This window comes from Physcomitrium patens, chromosome 23, assembly GCF_059467195.1.
Source record: "Physcomitrium patens ecotype Gransden chromosome 23, ASM5946719v1, whole genome shotgun sequence".
NCBI classification, from domain to species: domain Eukaryota; kingdom Viridiplantae; phylum Streptophyta; class Bryopsida; order Funariales; family Funariaceae; genus Physcomitrium; species Physcomitrium patens.
The window spans coordinates 15,393,792-15,415,360 of record NC_143432.1 but is presented as its reverse complement, the minus strand read 5'-3'; the positions used below and the strand labels follow the sequence as shown (position 1 = coordinate 15,415,360).

Genomic DNA, 21,569 nt, shown 5'->3' with positions numbered 1-21,569 from the left:
AGTTGCACCTCAAATATCGTACTCTTTGTTATTGTATTTACAAAGCCATTTGGCTACAACTTCTTAAAAACAATCAACAACAAGCCAATCAAGTTGCACCTCAAATATCGTACTCTTTGTCATTGTATTTGCAAAGCCATTTGGCTACAACTTCTACTTGAGCTTGGGAATAATGTTTCTTCACCCACAATCATTGGTGTTGATAATCAAAGTGTAATGAAAGTAACCAAGAATTGCTTGTTTCATAATTGCACAAAATATTTTGGAGTTGATTGGCATTCTATGCGACAAAAGGTTGAAACAGGCATAATAGAAGAGGAATATGTTTCTAGTAATGAACAACCTACTGATATGCTCACAAAACCATTTGGGAGAGCCAAGTTTGAACTTGCAAAAGAACATCTCCGAATGGCTACACCACAAAAGGTATCAAATTTTATTCAAAAACAAAATATAACCAGCAGCATAATAGCGCTCAGTATTTGCCAGAGATTTAAAACTTCTAAAATCTTTGCTAAACCTGCTCACATTCTCTTCACATTCTGTCCAAAAATTATAAATTCCAGGACGACGACCTCTTTGCACCAAGTAGTAACACTGCCTACACTGAAGATTCTTTGGACCAAGCAATACACCGTGTCTAGATTGCTGAGGAGGATGCTCGGAATTCAGAGGGAACTCCCGCACCTCAGACATCTGCTCTTTGCTGAATGTGTACTACTCAACTAGCCTCACCAACCAAGTCAATTTTTGCAAAAGAAAAACAAGAAAGGCCCACATTGAGACAAACATCATCCTAATCTATTAGTTACTATCCACAAGCCAACAGTAGCATTGCTACTACGAAATAGAAATAAAACAACTTATTTGCACATCGCAAGAAGCTATCACAATAGAATAAACTAATGTGTAAAGAGGGATTGTTGAAATAACGGTTACACACTAATATGCCGTTATGCACTGAGAGTGCCTCCCTAAACACAGCCAAAAGTCTTGACAACTAGAGACTATTTGTATCGTACTCAAATTGTTTTTCAATTGAACAATTCATTCCATTTTCATTTACTGCACTTAATTTATCAAGCTTTTCATGTCAGGCTGGAATTTTTGAGAATTTGGTAAGACACAAAGCCACTGCGATCCTAGACACTTCGGCACCCGGCTGCCAGGGAAGTCTTGCTACTCTCCATTTTCAAATTCAGTTTATCTCTGCGAACTCCAAATTTCAGCACTAGCCATTTTTCGATTTTTCAGTATCCCGCTCTCTCGCATCAAGGACGTGACTTCAATAGTTTTTCTATTGCCTCCTCACTAGGCCAAACAAACCCACCGCCATCCTCGCAAATGTCGGGAGGGGGTGTTCAGACAGACGTAATTACGACATCTAATTTGACGCCTTCCGGATTAGCTGAAGTAACTTCTCCTCGAAAAGCAGATCACCAACTAGCATGGGAAACTTAAGCAGCATTATACATTCCCCCCGATATATAGAGTTGCTCTCCGTTGTATTCCAATAAGCTGGTTCATCAATGTATTTCCGATCATCTGTTCCTACACGTCATTTTGACACCAGATTGCACTGGTGTCTGTTCAACTTCGTTGTTTGAACCAAAACTTTCGTATATACAGCGGTACAGAGATAGTACGAAATACAGGCTGAAATTCCCAGCAACATAAGTGTAACATTTTATTGCAACCTCAATCTTGGCCAGACAGATATACATATTCATCAGACGCATATCACTCAAAACAGTCCCATTACAAACTACCCTTCATGATTAAGAACTGCAGGTTGTACAGGAAAATTTGGAAATACTTGGTATATGGTCAAGAATAAAATGGAATGTCTGTTAAGATGCGACTACAAGTCCTGTAGAAGCGATAATAACCACCCATCTCAAAGGCAGCTTTCTTGCACTGTCAGAAATTTAAAAACTGCAAAACAAACATATCTCTTTGTCGATTCAATTGTACTCTCTACCACGACTTGCTGGTAAAGGGATTGAGCGAAATTGTATTCTCACAAACATACAACCCAAGACAACACGATATTGATACATTGATCGGATTCTTAACTTGCGAATAGTCTTCGGGAAGGGCAATGTATCATATTCAAACCAACCATGTCACAGGTCTAGGAAGATCCATGGAGAATCCATGAGATCCCCCCCATTTACAAATATTCACTATACGTAGCACATGTTTTGTGACAGTAACTACGAGGAAGTTGTACAAACATCTCAGGCCCTTTTTCCAAAGCCTCTTGAACACGGGACAACTTGCCGGGGGCTTGTGGCACTCTAAGCCTTCTTCAGTTCCACCTCGATAGTGGCTTGTCCATTGTTGGTCATGCTCCCAAACAAGTGGAAGCCCTTCTGTTCGTTATTGATATACTGATCAGGTTTGTTGGGGTACGGCATCCCACCAGATCCATTGTACAAGTTGTCATGGACATTCGAGTCGGGTGGCTGACGTCCATCAACTACAGCTATGTTCCACCAATTCGAGTACAAGTTGTAGTCGAAGGGGACGGACCACATCACATGGACCGTCTTGTCCTCGTCCTGCCATACAGTATAGGATGCAACTAGCGTAAGGTTTCCAATGAAATTTTGAAAACATCATCTGGACATCTGGACATCCGGACAGGTAAGTATGAACTTGTCGATTCTTGACACGAATGCGGAGTTATCGAATTTGATTAAATCCATTGCATTCATCCGCCCAGGATAAAGCTGCAAATTAGCTCGTCCGCCTTTAGCATAGCATTCTGCAAGGGCAAGCGCATGCACACCCGACGAGCTTGGAGGTAAACATGCAGAGTAGTAAATTGGAAAAATTGCACACTGACCTGTATGTAGTAGGAGAATGTGCCAACTGTACCGCGGGCAGTATGATCCGACTTGCGCGCAGAGAACAGAAGAGCTTCTTGGGCGTTAATCTTATAGGCGATGCTCCGATCGCTCGACCCACTATTAAAGTATACCCCCAAGTTCTCAAGGGTATACTGAAAGTTAAAAGAGCCAAATCGTTAGCTTCCAAGTGTCTTGAGGGGTGTCATAGCACAAAATGTGTAGCGCTTATCAGTTCCATGAATTTGTGAAACAGCATAGTACGAAACCCAGCATGATTCATACAATCCGACCTTGACAAGCAAGCCTGCCCAATGCATCCACTGAAATAACGCGAGCAAGAGATTCCGCGTTAGCCATGCCTACTGTCGGGAGTGGTAGCTACTTACGTCCGTGAGGTTCTTGAAACCGATTGCGATCTTTCGATCAACTCCGGTTATCCCCTCCACAATGTTCTGGAGGGTCTTAATTGAGAGCTCAGCAGCTGGAATAATTGCTTCGGCCATCCTTGCGGTTTTCTGTCAACACGGCACCGTTAGTGTGATGATTACCATGATAGTTTCACTATATCGAAGACCCATCGCAATCAGGTGGACTACCATTCCAGCTTCTATTCGAATTCATCAATAAACAGAATCTTAATGCTCACGGCCCTGCATTCACATGCTACCACTGACCTACAGATTACTGTCTGGTGAGCAGATTCTGTATATGAGTTGCCGTTTGATGATAAAAGAACGAGTATCGAACTGGAAATGCAGAAAACCGATTCAGGACACTGGCAAGGCAGCTTATGCCTTGTCGAGGCATGTCAAGAACCGAGCTTGTACCTTTCGAGGTTGCAGGAACAATGCTGGAGAGATTATTGATCGATAGCTCAGTAGTGCCAAAGCGACGAACTGGTTGCTCGGTACGTAGTGCGACAAGGCGGACAGTGATTGATGCAGTGACGTGATGGTGACTGAAGCCGCTAAGTCGTCCTTATATTCCAGGTTACTGACTGAAACACGCATGCTAACTTCTATGTGCGTCTCAAACGTGCCTGCGCTTGTCCGCTTCCGAGAGGGTGCTCGAGGCCCGAGGACTTGCCATGCAGTGACGCGAGGGTACACGAGTAGCTTGCTCTGTAGTGACGTGGGAGTGAACGACGAGCTTGGGAGTGCACGAGGAGCTTGCTCTGTAGTGACATGGAGGTGCCCAGGAACTTGGTCTCTAGTGGCTTGGGACTTGCAGGTCAGCCCTATTGGAAATGCTGAATGCCATTTCACAGCAACCAAGTGAGCACACTCTTGGTTCAACACTTGTACAAAGCATTTGAACAAACCTCCTTTGCTTCACTGAGCAAATAGATCATACACTCCTAATACGCAGTTAAACCAAAAGTAAGCACTCCTGCTGAGAAAACCAAAATCAGGAAAGTAGTTGGGTAAAAGAAAGTAAATGTTGGTAGAAATAGGAAAGTTAGGCACATAGTTGAATTGAGGAACATACGACAGTTAAAACTCATTAGAATAAATACATCTTGCAAGTCATTTGTATAAGAACTTGGTCCAAATTAAGAGTCATTTGGATTCTACATAATATTGGGTCAGACTATTAAACTAGGGCTGTAATAGTTAAAAACATGAAGGTCAACTTGTAACATGGAAGTAGGACCATTTTGTGACCTTTTGATAACAAGGATTTGATATCAATTGTTGTTATGTTATAAACTAGCTATTGGATGAAAGAAAAAAATATGGATAATAGCATTGAAGAGCTTATTTGAAGAATATTGTAGCAAATTATTTAAAAAAAACATAGTTAAAAGATAGAAATACAATAAAAACATTAAATATTAATATTATATTTTTTGTAAAAAGGCATCTATTTACTTTAGAGGACTATAAATAAGAAAAAATCAAGTGGATGAGCAAAAATATTGTTATAAATATTTTTAGGAGACAATACAAAATAACTTCTAAAAAATTTCTAAGAAAATACAAGAAAATAATATCAAAGAAGAGTGATTGCAAACTAAGGTCAAACCAAGATTTCAAGGTTTAGAACTACATATCCATAGCCATTGTGGATTTTTTTTGTTGAATGTAGATTAAGATTAAGAAGCATGCATTATAGGTTTGTTGAAGCATTAAGTATTAGTGATTTGAGATTTATTTTACAAGACATGTGTTAAGTCAAGGTTGTTTTAAATGATTTGGGATTTTAAAAAATAAAGAAGAGCTTATATTTTGGAGAATTTTGTGAATAAAATTCAAAACTTATTGGATTATAGATCAAAAATTAAAAACTTATTGAATTATAAATCTACTTACGATAAATATATTTTTTAATTTGATATTAATTAAATAATTTAATTAAATATTATATAAATTTAATTAAATAATTATAGTGACTATTGAGGTGTAATACCTTAATAGTATAGATTCATAAAAACATGTGAATATTTTGGTATACAATGGACATATTTGACTAGACATGATGTACACCATATATTTTATTTTATTAATAAAAATTTATTTCGTCTTTTTATGAGTCTATAATATTTATAAAGTGACTTGGTATATGTTTAAGATTTGATAAATAAAAAATATTCATATTATCAAATCAATTGATATAATAGAAACTAAGTCATGCTAATATTACTAAATGAAATGCTTATATGGTTGTAATTATAGTCTAAGTAAAGAATAGATATTAATACTTATGATGAAGCAAGGTAATTGAAAGGCCAACTAGGTATAATTTCTTATAATTGGATGTAGATCTTAGAGAAAACTACATCTTCAATTTAGACTATACACATTCAAAGAAGATGCAAGTGGTTCAACTTATATTTGTTACTATTTAAATTTGCATAAATTTTTAACATTCAAGAATAATTATGGACTAAAATAATACCACCTTAATAAATATTATGGACTAAAATAATACCACCTTAAAAATCTTAATATTATTACCTTGATTTTTATCTAATCACTTTATTATGATTTTATTTTTTTATATCTAAAATTATTAAAAAAAAATTGGTAATTATATTTTTTGATCTTTCATGTAGTCAATGGTCTCTAAAAACCCTAAATCCTAAACCCTAAAACCTTAAAATACTTCTAACTCTTGTATTTTAATGTCATCTTTATCAATTATAGAGAATTGCAAGAAAAAATCAATGTTTTTTGGAATGTTTCATAAGATCAAAGATTTATGGTAAATCTTTTGATTATTCACTCAATCATCTACAATACTATGTATAGATAATATACTAGATTATTCATTCATTTCTCTATAATACTAAATATAGTACAATATTAAATATAAATAATATAATCAATTTAATATATGATAATTTAGCACAAATCTATAGATTTTTTTTATTATTCATTCAATCTTCTATAATATTGATATGATATGAACTAGTATCAAATAATAATTTGAATTGTAATTACATAGATCTTTAAGTTTATTGCATAGTCTTTCTTATTGAATCATACATATGAATTAATCTTAAAAGCTACACGTGATTCAATCTCTTTTACTTGTTCTATCTAAAAATAAAATTAATACTTCACTCAATATGCAATCTTTGCTCTTTGTAGAACTCGTCCCTAAAAGGGAGGTAATGTCATAAACATATATATTTACTCTTATAATTATCTAAGTAATATGAATTGGTAGAAGTAAATAAAAATAGATTATTTTCTTAATATCTTCTAGAGAACCTATCATGAAGCTTTATAGATGTAATTTCATCCTTATACATATCTATAGGTAATTGGTAGATTAAAAAATTGACCATCAAGTTAATTACATATTGCATGTATTGATAGCTTGTCGTACAAGCTAATAATATAGCATATATATAGAAAACTTGTCTTTTAAGTAAGACATGTGTCTTGCAATTTGGGCATGTATTAGAGATCCTATAGAATTTTTCCACATAACACTTAAATAGATAGTATATATAGAAGCAAAAGTAAAGTTTTTTTTATTCTTATTAATTCTTTTCTTGCTTTTAGTCTAATTTTAAGAATCTCTAATTTTTTTGTTTTTTGACAATATCCATTTTAGTTTCTTTTTAATATACATGTTTTTTATTTTTATTTTTTCATCTTTCTTTGAAAAAAGTCTCACTTATTTATTTGCCTTTATGAAATTCTTATCATTAAAAAATATATAAATTATTTAAAATATTATAAAAAAAAAGTTTTTTGAATCTGTATAGACATGGATTTGATTTTATATATATTTATGGATGATCAATAGATTAAAAAATAGGCCACTAAGTTGGCCACATATTACATTTTTTATGACTCTTAATTTAAATTTGTTGGTTGTAAATTCTCTATCTAATTAGCATTACAAAACATAAAGAACTTATATTAAAAGATAGAAGATAGAATGTAATTTCCATTGAACATTATTTATTTTATAATAAGAAATATCTTGAGTCTTCATCTTGATTTTGATGGATGTCATTTGACGAAAAGTTTTAACATTCTTTGCTACATTTGCAAGATTTTTTATTGACTCTTATATGCATATACTAGTATTATTTTTATACAAATGAACAAGTTATTCTAACTTATTTTGGCCTTACCTTCTTAAACCTCATACTCATATTTAGGATTAAATTCGAATTGATTAAAGTACAAAAAAATATATCAAAGAATTTATTAGGTTAATAAAATATACTTAAATTTCTTCAATTTTATATTCTAGGTTATTATCCACTTTTATAAGAAGAGGTGTTATTTATCATGTTTTTGGTATATCTATTTTTTATATGATTCAAAAAGACATATATGGAATATAGGATAGATCTTTATAGACTCTAGTAGATACAATCAATAAGAAATTAAATTAATCTATTTATACATAAAAAATGGTCAAAGTCTATGATAATCCAACTTATTATAAGGACAAACATTCTTAATATTATGACAAAGTAATCATATCAAATTGCCAATGTGGAACTGAGGTTGTTCTTTATGATACGCATTCGCATTTATCTTTTTTCATTCTTAAGCTTCTTTTAGATGCACCTTTATTTTTGTATGTAATTCAAATAAATTATTTGTCAAATCTTTTTTTGTAAAATTATTAATTTTTTAAAAGTCAAAAATATTAGCCAAATCATGGATGATAATTATAATTAGTAAATAAAGATGTTTCTTCTATAGAAGAATGTAATGTATTATTATAAACAAACTTTGCTAATAGCAAAAGAATTATCCAATCATCTTATTGGTAGTTAATGGTACACCTCAATACTCCTTTAAAACTTAATTTACATACTTCATTTATCCATCAGTTTAAAGATAGAAAGCTAAAGGTAGTTTTATATATATCTTTAAAATAATAAAAAAGAATACTTCAAAATTTTAATACAAATTGAGTCTTCGTATCTAATATGATATCTTTGGGATATAAAATGACTAGATTCGAGGTGCCTTTTGGATAATAGCATCATTTTTGAAATAAATCTATAATTGTCAGAAGTTTTTTTTTCATGGATCTTAAAATTGATCTTGATTGCTGAATTTATTTTTAAATGAACACCTATTAGGTGAAGTTTATCATTCATTTCTATTTAAGATAATATGACATCCAAAGTAAAGAATGATGTGTCTGTTTTCATAATAAATGGTTCGAAAAAGTTGAAAAAATAAAAGATTGGTACAAAAACAAAGATTATATTTAAAGCTTCAAATGATATTTTTGCTTCTTAAATATATTAAATTTTATCTTTACAAGTTAACTATAAAACAAGAGCTGCAACTTAAAAAAAGTTTCTGATAAAGATCCAATAATAATTAGCAAATTTCAAAAAATATTGGATATTTCTTACCATTTTTGAAATCTTTTAATCCATAATGGTTTGTATTTTTTTAGAATCTATTATGAGTTTATCATTTGAAATGATAGAACCTAAAAATTTGACTTGAATAGTATAAAATATATACTTTTTGTCAAGGACATACATTAAGAAGTTGTAGAAGATTCTAGAAGGTTCTAGAAAAGCTTTATAGTTTATAGAAGCTACTTGAGAAGTTTTTAAGCTCGTGGAAGCTACTTGAGAAGCTTCTTAGTTTGTGGAAGCTACTTGAGAAGCTTCCTAGCTTGTAGTATATATAGGAGCCGAGACTGAGGAGATCTTCAATCTTGACAACACATTTCTTAGAGCTCTAGCTCACCTCTTTAGTATTGTTCTTGTACTCATCTGATTAATCTAGTTCTTGCCGATTCTTCTTAAGCTTCTTGTTTAGATTTTCAGTCAGTATTCTAAATTCGTGACACTTCTTTAACTTAGCATAGAGCCTTGTATCTTTTAATTTTTATAACATTTAATGGACATGAAGTTTATATTTTTTATATTTTTATAATAGATTAAGATGTGATTTACATAATAGACAATAAAATTATCTAAAATCTCTCAAAATACATCATTCATTAAATGTTGAAAATTTATTTGTGCATTTATATGTCTAAAAGGCATGACATTGTATTCAAAATATCCGTACATGATTTGAAATACAATCTTTCATTCATCTCTTTTGATGTATATCAAATTACATATTCCTTGTAGATCTATTTTTATATAGATTTTAGATTGATTCAATTGATCAAGAAGTATAAATATCAAAGACAGAAAGTATCAAGTTTCAATGGTGATCTTATTGAATCCTTGATAATTAATATATATCCACAATAATCTATCTTTTTTCTTTACAAATATAATTAAAGCTCCTACTAGAGATTTTGAATGATATATATAATTCTTGATTAGATTCTCTTCAATATAGTCCTTAAATGTAATCAACTTATTTTGTGATAAATTATAGATTGGTCCAAATAATAGTTGAGCTCTTTCTTGAAAGTTAATTGAGCAGCCATATGAATAATGATTAAAAAATATATTTATATTTTTTAAAAAAAAATATCTTAAAAATCTTGATATTTGCTTGGAATCCTACTTGAAATCTTTCAACCATTAAAAAAAAATATGGCATAAATAATATAAGATAATATTTTTTTGTAGTATACAAGAGAATTCTTGTACTTATAAATATAGATTTGATTACATTAGAATTATAACTTTTTACTTAGTTAATAACATTCTTAGTTATACTTTTGAAAAATTCAAGACTATAAGAAATCAAATCTATTTGAAGGTTATACTTTTTTAGCTACAATATATTTAAAATGACTAGATTGAAAGAAGATTTAATAATATTAAATATTACAAATTACTATGACTATTAATTGTTACTTCTATAGGAAGTTTTTCATGAGTAACAATTTTAGAAGACAATAGACAACTATCTATAACTTCTAAATGAATAAGTTTAGTTTTTGAAGTAAAGGTAATAATAAGTTTTTTTTTTTTGTTCACTAAAAGGTTTAAAATGTACCTTATCACTTTACATATCTTCTATTTTTGAATATATGTGTTAAAAAGACATTGGTGTTGTCATTGAATTAAAATAATATTGAGGTTTATTTTCATAATTTTTAGATCAAAATTCAAAAAATCACTAGTCACATTTTATAGCAAAGTCAATTATTTGACTTAATATTTGAAGATCAAATAAATTGAGCATCAATTTTTTACCTCATATTTTAATACATAAAGAAACTAGCTAATGAATGCAATATTATTTCACTTAATATCAATTATAAGTTGTTAAAATTATGAAGCATATAATGTTATAAATCAATTATCTTTTTATCAAATATGAATCTTGTTTGTTGCAACACAAATTGCATCATATTTTCTATATATGGATCAAAATTCCACCAAAAAAGCTTTTCAATTATTCAATATTGGTTCATGTCATTTAAAAATAATAATAATAAGATAAAATCTTAAAATATTCTATTAATAAATCTAATTTAAGATCTTAGAATTAAATAGCTTTAAGATTGAAGTTCAATTGCTAATTAAATTTAATTAATGAATCTTTAAAATTTTGATCTTGTGCCATCAAACTTCTTGAGTAAGGCAATTTTTGATTCTCTAATGCTTGAACGATATTCTATCCTAGGAAAAGTAGCATAATTTGATATAGATGTTGTAGCAATTCTAATCATTTCTATATCTTTACTATGTGCCATTCTTGTTGCTTTTTGTGGTAGTAAATTGAATTAATACATAAAAAATATTAACTACCTTAATTACTCTTGTATTTGTATTATTACTCTTTTTATTTTAGCAAGCTTGTCCATGATTACATAATAGAAAAGAAGATGTCTAATATCTCTTAAGATAAAAAGAAAAGAAGATTAGAAAATAAAAAATAAAAAATCTAAAAATAATATCAATTTAGAAGTGAATAATCTATAACTTCTAATACACTTATATCTCATTAAAAAAATCTATTTTAAATAAAAAGAGATAAAACTATGCTATTGTAAGTATATTCTTTTTAATTAATTAAAGATAAGAACTTAATGAAGGCAAATAAATAAGTGAGACTTTTTTTAAAGAAAGATGAAAAAATAAAAAAAAATAAAATATATATATTGAAAAGAAATTAGAATGGCTATTGTCAAAAGATAAGAAAATTAGAGACCCTTAAAATTAAACTAGGAGCAAAGAAAGAATTGATAAGAATGAAGAAGGCTTTATTCTTGCTTTTATATATATTATCTACCTAAGAGCTATATGGTGATATTCTATATAAATTCTAATATATGTCCAATTTGTAAGACACATATCTTAACTTGTAAGGCAAGTTTCTTATATGTGAACCATATTATTAGCTTATATGACAAGCTATCAATACATACAACATGAGGCTAATTTTTTAATCTATTAATTACCTATAGATATATATATGAAGATAAAATTATATCTATATAGCTTCTATAAAGCTTCTTTAGAAGATATTATGAAATTAATCTACTTTTATCTACATCTACTTATTCATATTACTTAAATAATTATTAAAGTAAATATATATATATATATATATATATATATATTCATAAGACTATTTTTATTTATTTCTACCTAATTCTTTTTAACTAAGTAATTATAAGTATTGATTATGTCCATGATATTATTTTCCATCTTAAATGTAAGTTCCACAAAGATCCTTGATTATACATAGAAGAAGTTTAAGATATAACATATTATATTTGCCACATACTTTGATCTTTTTTTTTTTAAAAAAATAATTGATAGATTATCTTATCTATTAATAGTATATCAAATTAAGATAAAAAGATCATCATGTTATTTGATCATTTTTCAAGCCTTCATAACTTCTTTGAAATAAAATATTTGTAATATCATCAAAAGTGATTCTATTTTTAAATAATATTACTAGACATTGGCAATCTCTTCTATAGTTGTGATACTAAATGTATTGAATTTTGTAAATTTTTTGAAGAAAACATGTTATCCTTGAGGATCTTTATTTCTATTATTTTGTCTTAAAGGCTTTAAAAATCTCAATTCTTTGTTTGATAACTAAGAAATAATAATTCTTCAATCGAATCTCTTGGTTTTTTATTTTCTATCTTTTTAGCATTATAAATATATAGAAACTACAAACTATGATAGAAGATAGAATATAATCTTCATCAACTTTAATTTTCTTAATAAAAAAATATGGTTTAATTTTTTATCTTAATACATAATATATTTTTATAGAGTTTATAGATGTAATCAATATGTAATAGGATTGATCTATTTATAAATAAGAAATAATTTTAATCTATAATTTAACTTATTATTAGAAAAATAGTCTTGATATTACAAAAAAATAATTATATCTTTTTTCTAATGTGGAATTAAGGTCGCTACATTAGATATTTGCATTGATCTTTTGTCATTCTTGAATTTTTTTCTAATTGTACCTTCATTGTTGTATATATTTCTAATAATAAAGAAGGTATAAGCAATCATCGATTAAACAAAGCCAAAAATTATACGTGATTTCCAATGCTTTCTTAAATTTATAAACTATTATAGGATTTTTATTAAGAATTACTCTAAGATTGCTGCTCGACTTATGCAATTGACATGTAAGGACAAGGTGGACTGGGCTTTAAGATAGAGAAAGCTTTTCAAAGCTTAAAAGATGCTTTCACAACAACTCCAATTTTGATACATCCAGATTTCAACAAGCCTTATTTTATGGAGACCAATGCCTCAGACTTTGCATTAAAAGCAATCTTATCACAATATGGAGAAGATGGTAAATTTCATCTAATTGCATTCTATTCTAGAAAATTCTCAGCGATAGAAATCAACTATAAAATCCAAAATAAAGAGTTGCTTGCCATCGTAGATTCTTTCCAAGAATGGCGCCACTTTCTTGAAGGGGCCTCTCATCAAGTGAGTGTATATACAGATTAAAAGAATCTTGAATATTTCATGTTAGCTTGAGTCTTGAATTGTCGCCAAGCGTATTAAAATATATCTTTATCATAATTTAATTTTTACATCAAGTATCAAATCGAGAGTCAATAAAGATTATTAAATACATTATCAAGACATTCTTATCTTGAATCAAAAGAAGGTGAGGCAGCATATGATCAATAATGGACAACCTTGTTAAAAACTGAGAAATTTTTATCTTCGAGCAACCAATATATCAATGCTTGTGGATTTATCATTTCTTCATCAAGTCTGTAAAGTCTCAAATTCACACCCTCTTATTCTTAATATCAAGTGTCTTGCCAACAACCTTTCTAAAGAGTCTTTTAAATTTAAGTATGAAGACAATCTCTTATTCTTTGAAGAACATTTCTTCATTTCTAAAGGATCAACTCGCTTGCACGTTCTTCAAATATGCCATGACTTTATTGTAGCCGGATATTTTGGATTCAACAAAACCTAAGAACTTCTGTCTAGAGACTTTTTGTGGCGTCAAATATGGAAAGTCGTAAAAGAATTTGTACTATCATGTGATATTTGTTCAAGGTCAAAGAACCCTTAACATCGACCATATGGACTTCTTCAATTCTTTCTTATTTAAGCCAACCATGGTCATCTATATCCATAGATTTTATTACAGATCTTTCACTATTAAGCTTATTTGATACTATCTTCATAGTTGTTGATTGATTGACCAAGATGGCTCATTTTATACTTTGCAAGAAGTTGATTACTAGTGTAGAGACAGAAAGACTCTTTATTGATAATGTCTATCATTACAATGAGTTGCTAGATGATATTGTGTCAGATTGTGGGCCATAATTTGTATCAAGGCTTTAGAAGGTACTCTTCAAGATTCTTAAAATTGACATCAACCTTTTTTCTACCTTCCACCTTTAAATTGATGGCCAAACAAAATGGATCAACCAAATTCTTGAGCAATATTTGAGGTGCGCCATCGACTATGAACAAGATAACTAGACTTTCTACTTATCATTAGTAGAATTTGCATATAACAACATAATCCATGCATCTATGTAACAAATGTCATTCTACTCAAACTATGGTCATCATTCAAAGTTGGATATGATTGAGCCTTCAAAATCAAAAAATCCAACAGCAGAGGAGTTTGCTACAAAGATGGCCAAACTTCAAGCAACCATGAAGACTCATCTAAAAAAGACTCAACAATGTTATAAATTAATGGCAGCCTCATGATATAAAACAGCTAATAGATAAAAAGATGAAGAAAATATCATATTTTTAAAGATCTTATTTCAAATATATTGTAACAAATTATCTTGAAAAAATAGATAATAGTCAAGGAGTAAAAAAATTAAAGATACTAATGTTATTTTTTTAAAAAATAAGCTTCTATTCACTTTCTAGGATCACAAATAAAATAAAATAAGATAGATTAAAAAAATAAAAAATATAGGTACTTTTTGAAAGAAATTAAGAGTAGTTTGTAACAAATATTACCTTAGAAATCCAAGAGTTAATACCCAGAGAGGACCAATTATCAATCAAGATCGAAATCAGATCCCAAGGTACAAAACTAAGCCTCAGTAATGATTCTGGGATTTTTTCAAAGATCAAAGAATAGAATTTGGAAGTTGACTTGATGGAGTTTCATTAAGCATTGATTTGAAGTGATTTAATTCTATATTGTCTTTGTAAGAGCTTTGCAAAGTTGGAGTTTGTTTTGGATAACTTTGGATTTGTGAAATAAAAAGGACAATACTTTTTGGAGAATTTCATAAGTTTGAAAATAGATATATAGGTAAAAAATTTTAAATTTGTAGGTATAGTTGTGCTTGATGTGTGTTGTGAATTTGGATTTGATCAAATATTTAGATTAAAAGGCATAAAGGTTTTTGTAGGTTATGGTCTCATAATTTAGAGTTTTGAGAACTAGTGAGGTTTTTTTAGATATTTATCAATTTGCTAATTAGATTGAGGTAATTTATTTTCTAAAAATATAATCAACTTAATTTTTAATAAGTATATAAAGTTTAAAAGCAAAATAATGATTTAATTAGGAGTGATTGGCTCTCAAAGATTAGGATCAAGGTCGGAAAAGGAGGTCGTCTAATACCAAAGCATATTTTTATGGTTATCGTCTATTTGGTAATTTTGATCTATTTTCGAATTTTTTTATATTTATTGTGAATTTAATTGTTGAGAATTATTTGAGTTAAAATAACTTAATTGTTAAGAATTAACATTTCATTTATTAATTATAGAAGTTTAAATCTATTATAGGAATTACTTGACATTGATTAGGATTCGGTTTAGGATTAGGATTAGGATTTTAGATTGATTTAAGGTTTGATTAGGATTAAGAGTTGGTTAGGACTTATTTAGGATTTATTAAGGCTTTCACTAGGGTTTATTTAGGACTTGGTTAGAATTTATTTAGAATTTTATTATAATTTGTCTAAGGTTTGACTAGGATTTTATTACGATTTTTTAAGGTTTAATTAAGATTTGATTAGGATTTGAGTAGAGTTTGATAAGAGTCTGTCTAGGATTTGGTTATGGCTTATTTCGGATTTTTTTAGGATTTGACTAAGATTTTATTAAGATTTGATTAGGATTTGTTTAAGATTTGATTAAGATTTGATTAGGATTTTATTAGAGATTATTTAAGATTTGTTTTAGGATTTGACTAGGATTTATTTAGGATTTGATTAGAATTTGATTAGAATTTGTTTAGAATTTTATAAGGATTTATTTAGGATTTGATTAAGTTTTGATTAGGATTTGTTTAAGATTTGATTATGATTTGATTAAGACTTTACTAGGATTTGACTAAGATTTTATTAAGATTTTATTAAGACTTATTTAGGCTTTATTTAGAATTTAACTAAAATTTATTTAGGATTTGTTTAGGATTTGATTAGGATTTGATTAGGATTTGATTAGGATTTGACTAGGATTTTTCTAGAATTTAGTTAGAGCTTATTTAGGAATTGATTAAGATTTGATAAGGATTTGATTAAGGTTTGACTAAGATTTGATTAAGATTTGATTAAATTTTGATTAGGATTTAATTAAGGTTTTTATTTTAATATTTTATTAAGATTTCTATTTTAATATATATTTTTTTGAATTTCTATGTTATTTCTTTATGATCTCTTTAAAAGGTCTTTAGGAATTCTTTACATTTTTTATATAATTCCTTTGAAATTTTAATTAAATTAGATTAATATTTGATTATATTTGATAATTTTTAATTATAATTTATTTAAGAATCTATTAGATTTGTTAAGACTTGTTGTTGCAATTTTTTTTTTTTTATCTTTCACAACTATGTGCTTCGTACATTCTCAAGCCAAACTCCAAGTAATATGATAGTGGATGAATTGAAGAAGGAACATCTTCCATTCTAAATTGGTGACAAAATGTGGCTTTTTTGGTGCAATATAAAAACCAACAAGCCATGTGATAAGTTAGACTACCAAATGTTGGGACCATTTGTGATTCTGAAACAAATTAATAACATAATTTATTGCTTGGAATTACCTTCATCCATAAAAATTCATTCAATCTTTTATGTTTTACTTTTGAAAAGGTATAAAGAATCGAACATACGTGGTCAAAGACAACTACCACCTCTTATGGTTGAAATCAATGATTATGTTGAATTTGACGTAGAAGAGGTATTAGATCAAGGATAAGACCTGGAAGGCTTGAATATCTGGTCCATTGGTGTGGATATGATATCAACAATTATACATGAGAACAAGCTCACAATCTTATAAATACACAAATAAAGGTTCAAAAGTTCCAATAATAACATCCATCCAGACAAAAAGTAGCAAAATGAAGAACAGTAGTTTGATAAGATGGCTTCACCATGAAGATTTTTAGTTCTTAGCCTCATAAAAAAGAAGAGGAGGCACCCTTTGAAGACGTGGTTTTTTAAAATGTTTAAAATAGTATAAGTCAGTAGTTCAAGTTCACAACCATAGCTTGTTTATATTATTTATGTGATGTGGATAGTCAAGAGGTAGATGCCTTATTAGTCATACTATTTCAACCAAGTAGCTCGAGAAGACGACTCCAAGATGAAAAGCCACCTGAACCATGAAGACATTGAAGGATACCGAATAATAGGTTGCTAATAATTGTGTTTGAGGTAGAACCTACCTATAAAGGACATCTAAAAAGAATGTTTGTAGGACAATTCCATAACAAAGATATAAAAGTTCATGCTTGGTCACAAGTAGAAGGTTTGGGACACTATTGATGGCTACACGGATCTATCAACCATTTGCTTTACAAAAAATAACTAGAATATATAATGGACACTATGCAATAGATCTTCAACTTCTTGAGCATATATTGATTTGCACCAATATTGCTCCTTGGAGACCTTAAAGCTAAAAAAAGAAGTGATATCATGAACATACAATTGGAGAAGGTTTAAGAAGGTTCTTGGAGATTCTAGAAGGTTTTAAGAAAATTCTTATAGATCTTAGAAGATTCTAAAAGGTTCCAAAAGATTCCTAAAGAATCTAAGAAGGTTCTAAAAGATTCCTGTAGGATCTAAAAAAGTTCTAAAAAGTTCTAGTAGATTCTAAGAAAGTTCTAGAAGGTCATAGGAGGACCTAGAAGGTTCTAGGAGGCTTTAGATGATTTAGGAAGTTGCCAAAGAAAGATCTTAGGCTTGCTTTTTTTCCAAGCCTCATTGAAACTTCTGTCATGGATATACTCATAATTACATATACAAATATGTAGAAGTAAGTAAAAGTAGATAAAAATAAGTTAATTCTATAATATTTGATATGGAAGCTTCTTAAAAGCTTCATAGATGCTACTTTGACTTCATAGGTGTCTTTAATTGACTTTTTGGATTAGAAACATGGTCAACAAGTTAGCCATGTGCCACACATGTTGTTAGCTTGAAGACCAAGCTAACTATGTGGCCCACATGTAGAGAAACTTGCCTTGTAAGTCAAGGCATGTGTCCTACAAAATCAACACATATTCTAATAGAATGTTGCCACATAGCCCCTAGTTAGATAGTATATATAGAGACAAGAGTGAAGCCTTCTTCACTCTTGTCAACTCCTTTCTTGCTTCCAGTCTAGTTCCAAGGGTCTCTAGTTTCTTTGTCTTTTGGCAATAGCCATTCCAGTTTCTCTTTCAATATACATACTTGTTTATTTATATTTTGTTACCTTCCTTTGAGTGAAGACTCACTTGTCTGAATTACTTTTTCATTGAATTCTTGTCCTTGACAACTTTTCAAGAAGCTTCTTAGGACCTAATATATATAGGAGTCAAGGCTGAGGGGATCCAAGTTTAGGATGCTCACTTTTTATGGTCTAGCTAGAATCTTCTTGCCTTCTATTGAGTTATTGTTCTAATATCAAGTTAACTCCATTTCTTAGTCTTGAATCCTTGTCTTATATATGGTCTCTAATAGATATTTCATATTAGTATTATATCCATGTTATATTAGTAATCCATATTGTAAGTCATAAAATTATTTAACTTAGATATTTAGTATTAAAAACGCACATATTATACTTTAAATCACAAGTTTTGTGAGTTAACAAAGGAATTTGTAGACAATTAGAAAAAAATAGAAATACTAGGACAAATTATAATTTATAATAGAAGTTCTTGATATAAATTCTTAAGATATATATATTTTTTTTACTTGAGTTAATATTAGATTATAATCTAATAAGGATAGTTTATTATCATTGAATTTTATTAAGTAAAAAATTAAAAAAGAATCTTAGATTGAAAACAAAGATAAGAAAGAAAAAAAAACAAAAAAAACCAAAATACTTAATAGTAGTTTTTTATAAATAAAATATAATAAAATTATTAAATAAAAAACATAAAATAAAATAAAATAAAATAAAATTAGAAAGAAAGAAATGAATTAATAAGAAGAGAAAAAAAAAGTGAGAAAAAAAAATGATGAGAAAAGTTAAAAGAAGAAGCAAGAAAAGAAGCCTAGTCTATCTAGAAATTTTAGACTATGGATGATGATCCAAAATTTTGAAAAGAAGCTGTAAGAGTCTAGAAAAGTATACAGCTTGGCAATATTCTTTTCTAATTTTTTTTGTTTTTATCAATAGAGGTTTTGCTTTGGAGTATATTGTAGTCAAATGTATATGTAAGTTTTTATTTTTTTTAATACTTAGTTGTATTGAGAGTTCCTCTAAAGACATCAAAGAAGTCTATTTTAGGTTTTAGGATTGATCAAATTAACATAATCTTATTATTGGTAGAAAAAAAGAATAGTATGTAGTGGTCAATTGAAGGCCCTAGTATCAATGGTACTCATATCTTCTTATTGGAATAATATTAAAGACCCATATTGGTGCTGGATTGGTATTGAAAGAAGTGTATAAGAATTTGTCATTTTATAAGAAGATTTTTGTAGTATAGTGGCCTTATTATGTATTTATTCTTGTATTTTTTTTCTTTTGTCTTATTAGTGTCATTGGCAAAGGTTCATCTATATTGCTCATATTTTCAAGATACATAGAAGTCTAATGGAACAATTAGGTTGCTTCATTTTGCTAGTTGTGGTCAAATAAGAATTGTAATATAAGTAGTTAGATACTACAATGCGCGTTAGAATAGATAGTGGTTCATGGAAGTATGCCAATTAGATCAAATTGAAGGTTATTTGGTATTAGGATTGCTCCTAATTTATAACCATAGATTATCAATTTGTTAATTAAAGCAGCTCTTTAGAAAAGTAAACCTAAACCCTAAACCTGGTCCCTCACTCCATTGCCAACATAATATCTTGTATGCTTCAATGGTAGTCCAATCATGTAGATTTTTTTTGAACAAAGATTTCAAAAGTATAGTGGCCTTTGTGATGTAAAGATCAACAAAGCTAACTTCTTCTTTGTTATCATTGTCATCATAGATGTCTTCATAAATTGGTGTGAGTGGCATTTAATTAATTTTCAATCAAGATTAAAAAATTTGGGCTAAAAATAATTTGGTGTTATAATCAAGTTATAGATAATTATTCAAGGATATTGACAAGGTTGAATATTCAAAGAAAGAAAAAAAATAAAAAAATAAAAAAATGAATTATCCTAAAAAGCTTATTTAATCCCTAAGAGTAATTTTTTTACAAATCTTAGAAGCCAAAGGTGCTGATGAGGATTTGAAAAAAACCATGAAACCTTGCAGAATTGATTGCAAAATTACATGGACCTAGTTATTCATCAACACACATTTTATTATCTTGTCTGATTGCAATACTTGTTCATCTTAAAGGTGGCTATAATTCTACAAAAAAGAATAAGGAGAACGGAGCTTAGCCAAGGATCAATGTGGCTATTAATCTTCATTCAACCACTATCAATTTCGAATAAAAATTTTTTTAGATTGAATGAGCATCTAACTTTAGTTAAAATTTAAGAATTAAAATAAATTAGGTTAAATCAAAATGAAGTTAGGTTAGGATTTTAGGACAATTAATTTCGATGAATTTTTTAATAATAGATGAAGTATATAGATGAATTTTTATTCAAGGATGAAATATTATTTAAGGATGAATTTTTGTTTATAAATAAATTATAATTTAAAAAATAAAAATAAAAATAAAAAATATTATTAATAATAATAAATAATTATTATAATCATAATAAATAAATTTTAAATGCATAGAATTTTTGAGTGACTTATTATGATAAGTGTAAGTAATAAAAGAGGTTTTACTTGACTACTTGATTAATTTAAGAAGGTTAAGAGTGATTTAATTTGAATTGAGTAACAACTAAAATTTCTAAAATTTACATAATTAATTCACTTATTATGAAATACAATAAATTTCCAACTAGTAGAAGTTTATTTTAGCTAATATATATCAATATTATTCTTATTTTATCTAAAGTAAATTGTATATTATATATAATATAATATCAATATGGTATTCAAAATTATCTAATATTAGATTTCAAAATATTCTAAATTTCTTTTAGATACTCAAAAGATATTAACAAAAATGCTTAATTGATGCCTCAAAGATGTCTTTTAAAGTTAGAATTTTTTTTAAAATTTTTATACTAAATCATATTTTATTTACTACTATTTTGCCTTTATCTAGGATATTATATACTAATGTTCATCTAATCATTATATTTTTGATACTCTAGTTATATTTTTTTATTTTAAAATAATTAGTGAATCAATTTGATGATTCACAAGCATGCAACTACATACTTGATTCTGATGTTAAGTTCTACAACCATGGTTCTTGATCAAAATTTAGATAAAGAATTAAACAAGAATCAAGTGAATAGTTATGTGTGAAAAGATTTTACAATTTAATATAA

General features: G+C 28.5%; 1 protein-coding gene across 2 annotated transcripts; it reads right to left on the bottom strand.

Annotated features, from left to right (window-relative positions):
- Nucleotides 1–2,088: 2,088 nt before the first annotated feature.
- Nucleotides 2,089–3,808, bottom strand: LOC112275663 (bryoporin). 2 transcript variants are annotated; one of them, XM_024506211.3, is made up of 4 exons: nucleotides 3,530–3,682; nucleotides 3,242–3,370; nucleotides 2,852–3,007; nucleotides 2,089–2,564 (listed from the first exon to the last, which is right to left on the bottom strand). In XM_024506211.3, exons 2-4 carry the CDS (start codon nucleotides 3,356–3,358, stop codon nucleotides 2,301–2,303), a joined length of 537 nt encoding a protein of 178 aa, XP_024361979.1. In that variant the 5' UTR covers nucleotides 3,359–3,370; nucleotides 3,530–3,682; the 3' UTR covers nucleotides 2,089–2,300. The 2 variants fall into 2 exon arrangements, with proteins under 2 accessions (XP_024361979.1, NP_001413490.1); NM_001426561.1 differs by lacking the exon at nucleotides 3,530–3,682 and adding an exon at nucleotides 3,683–3,808 and having other exon boundaries at nucleotides 2,098–2,564.
- Between the last annotated feature and the right edge of the window lie 17,761 nt (nucleotides 3,809–21,569).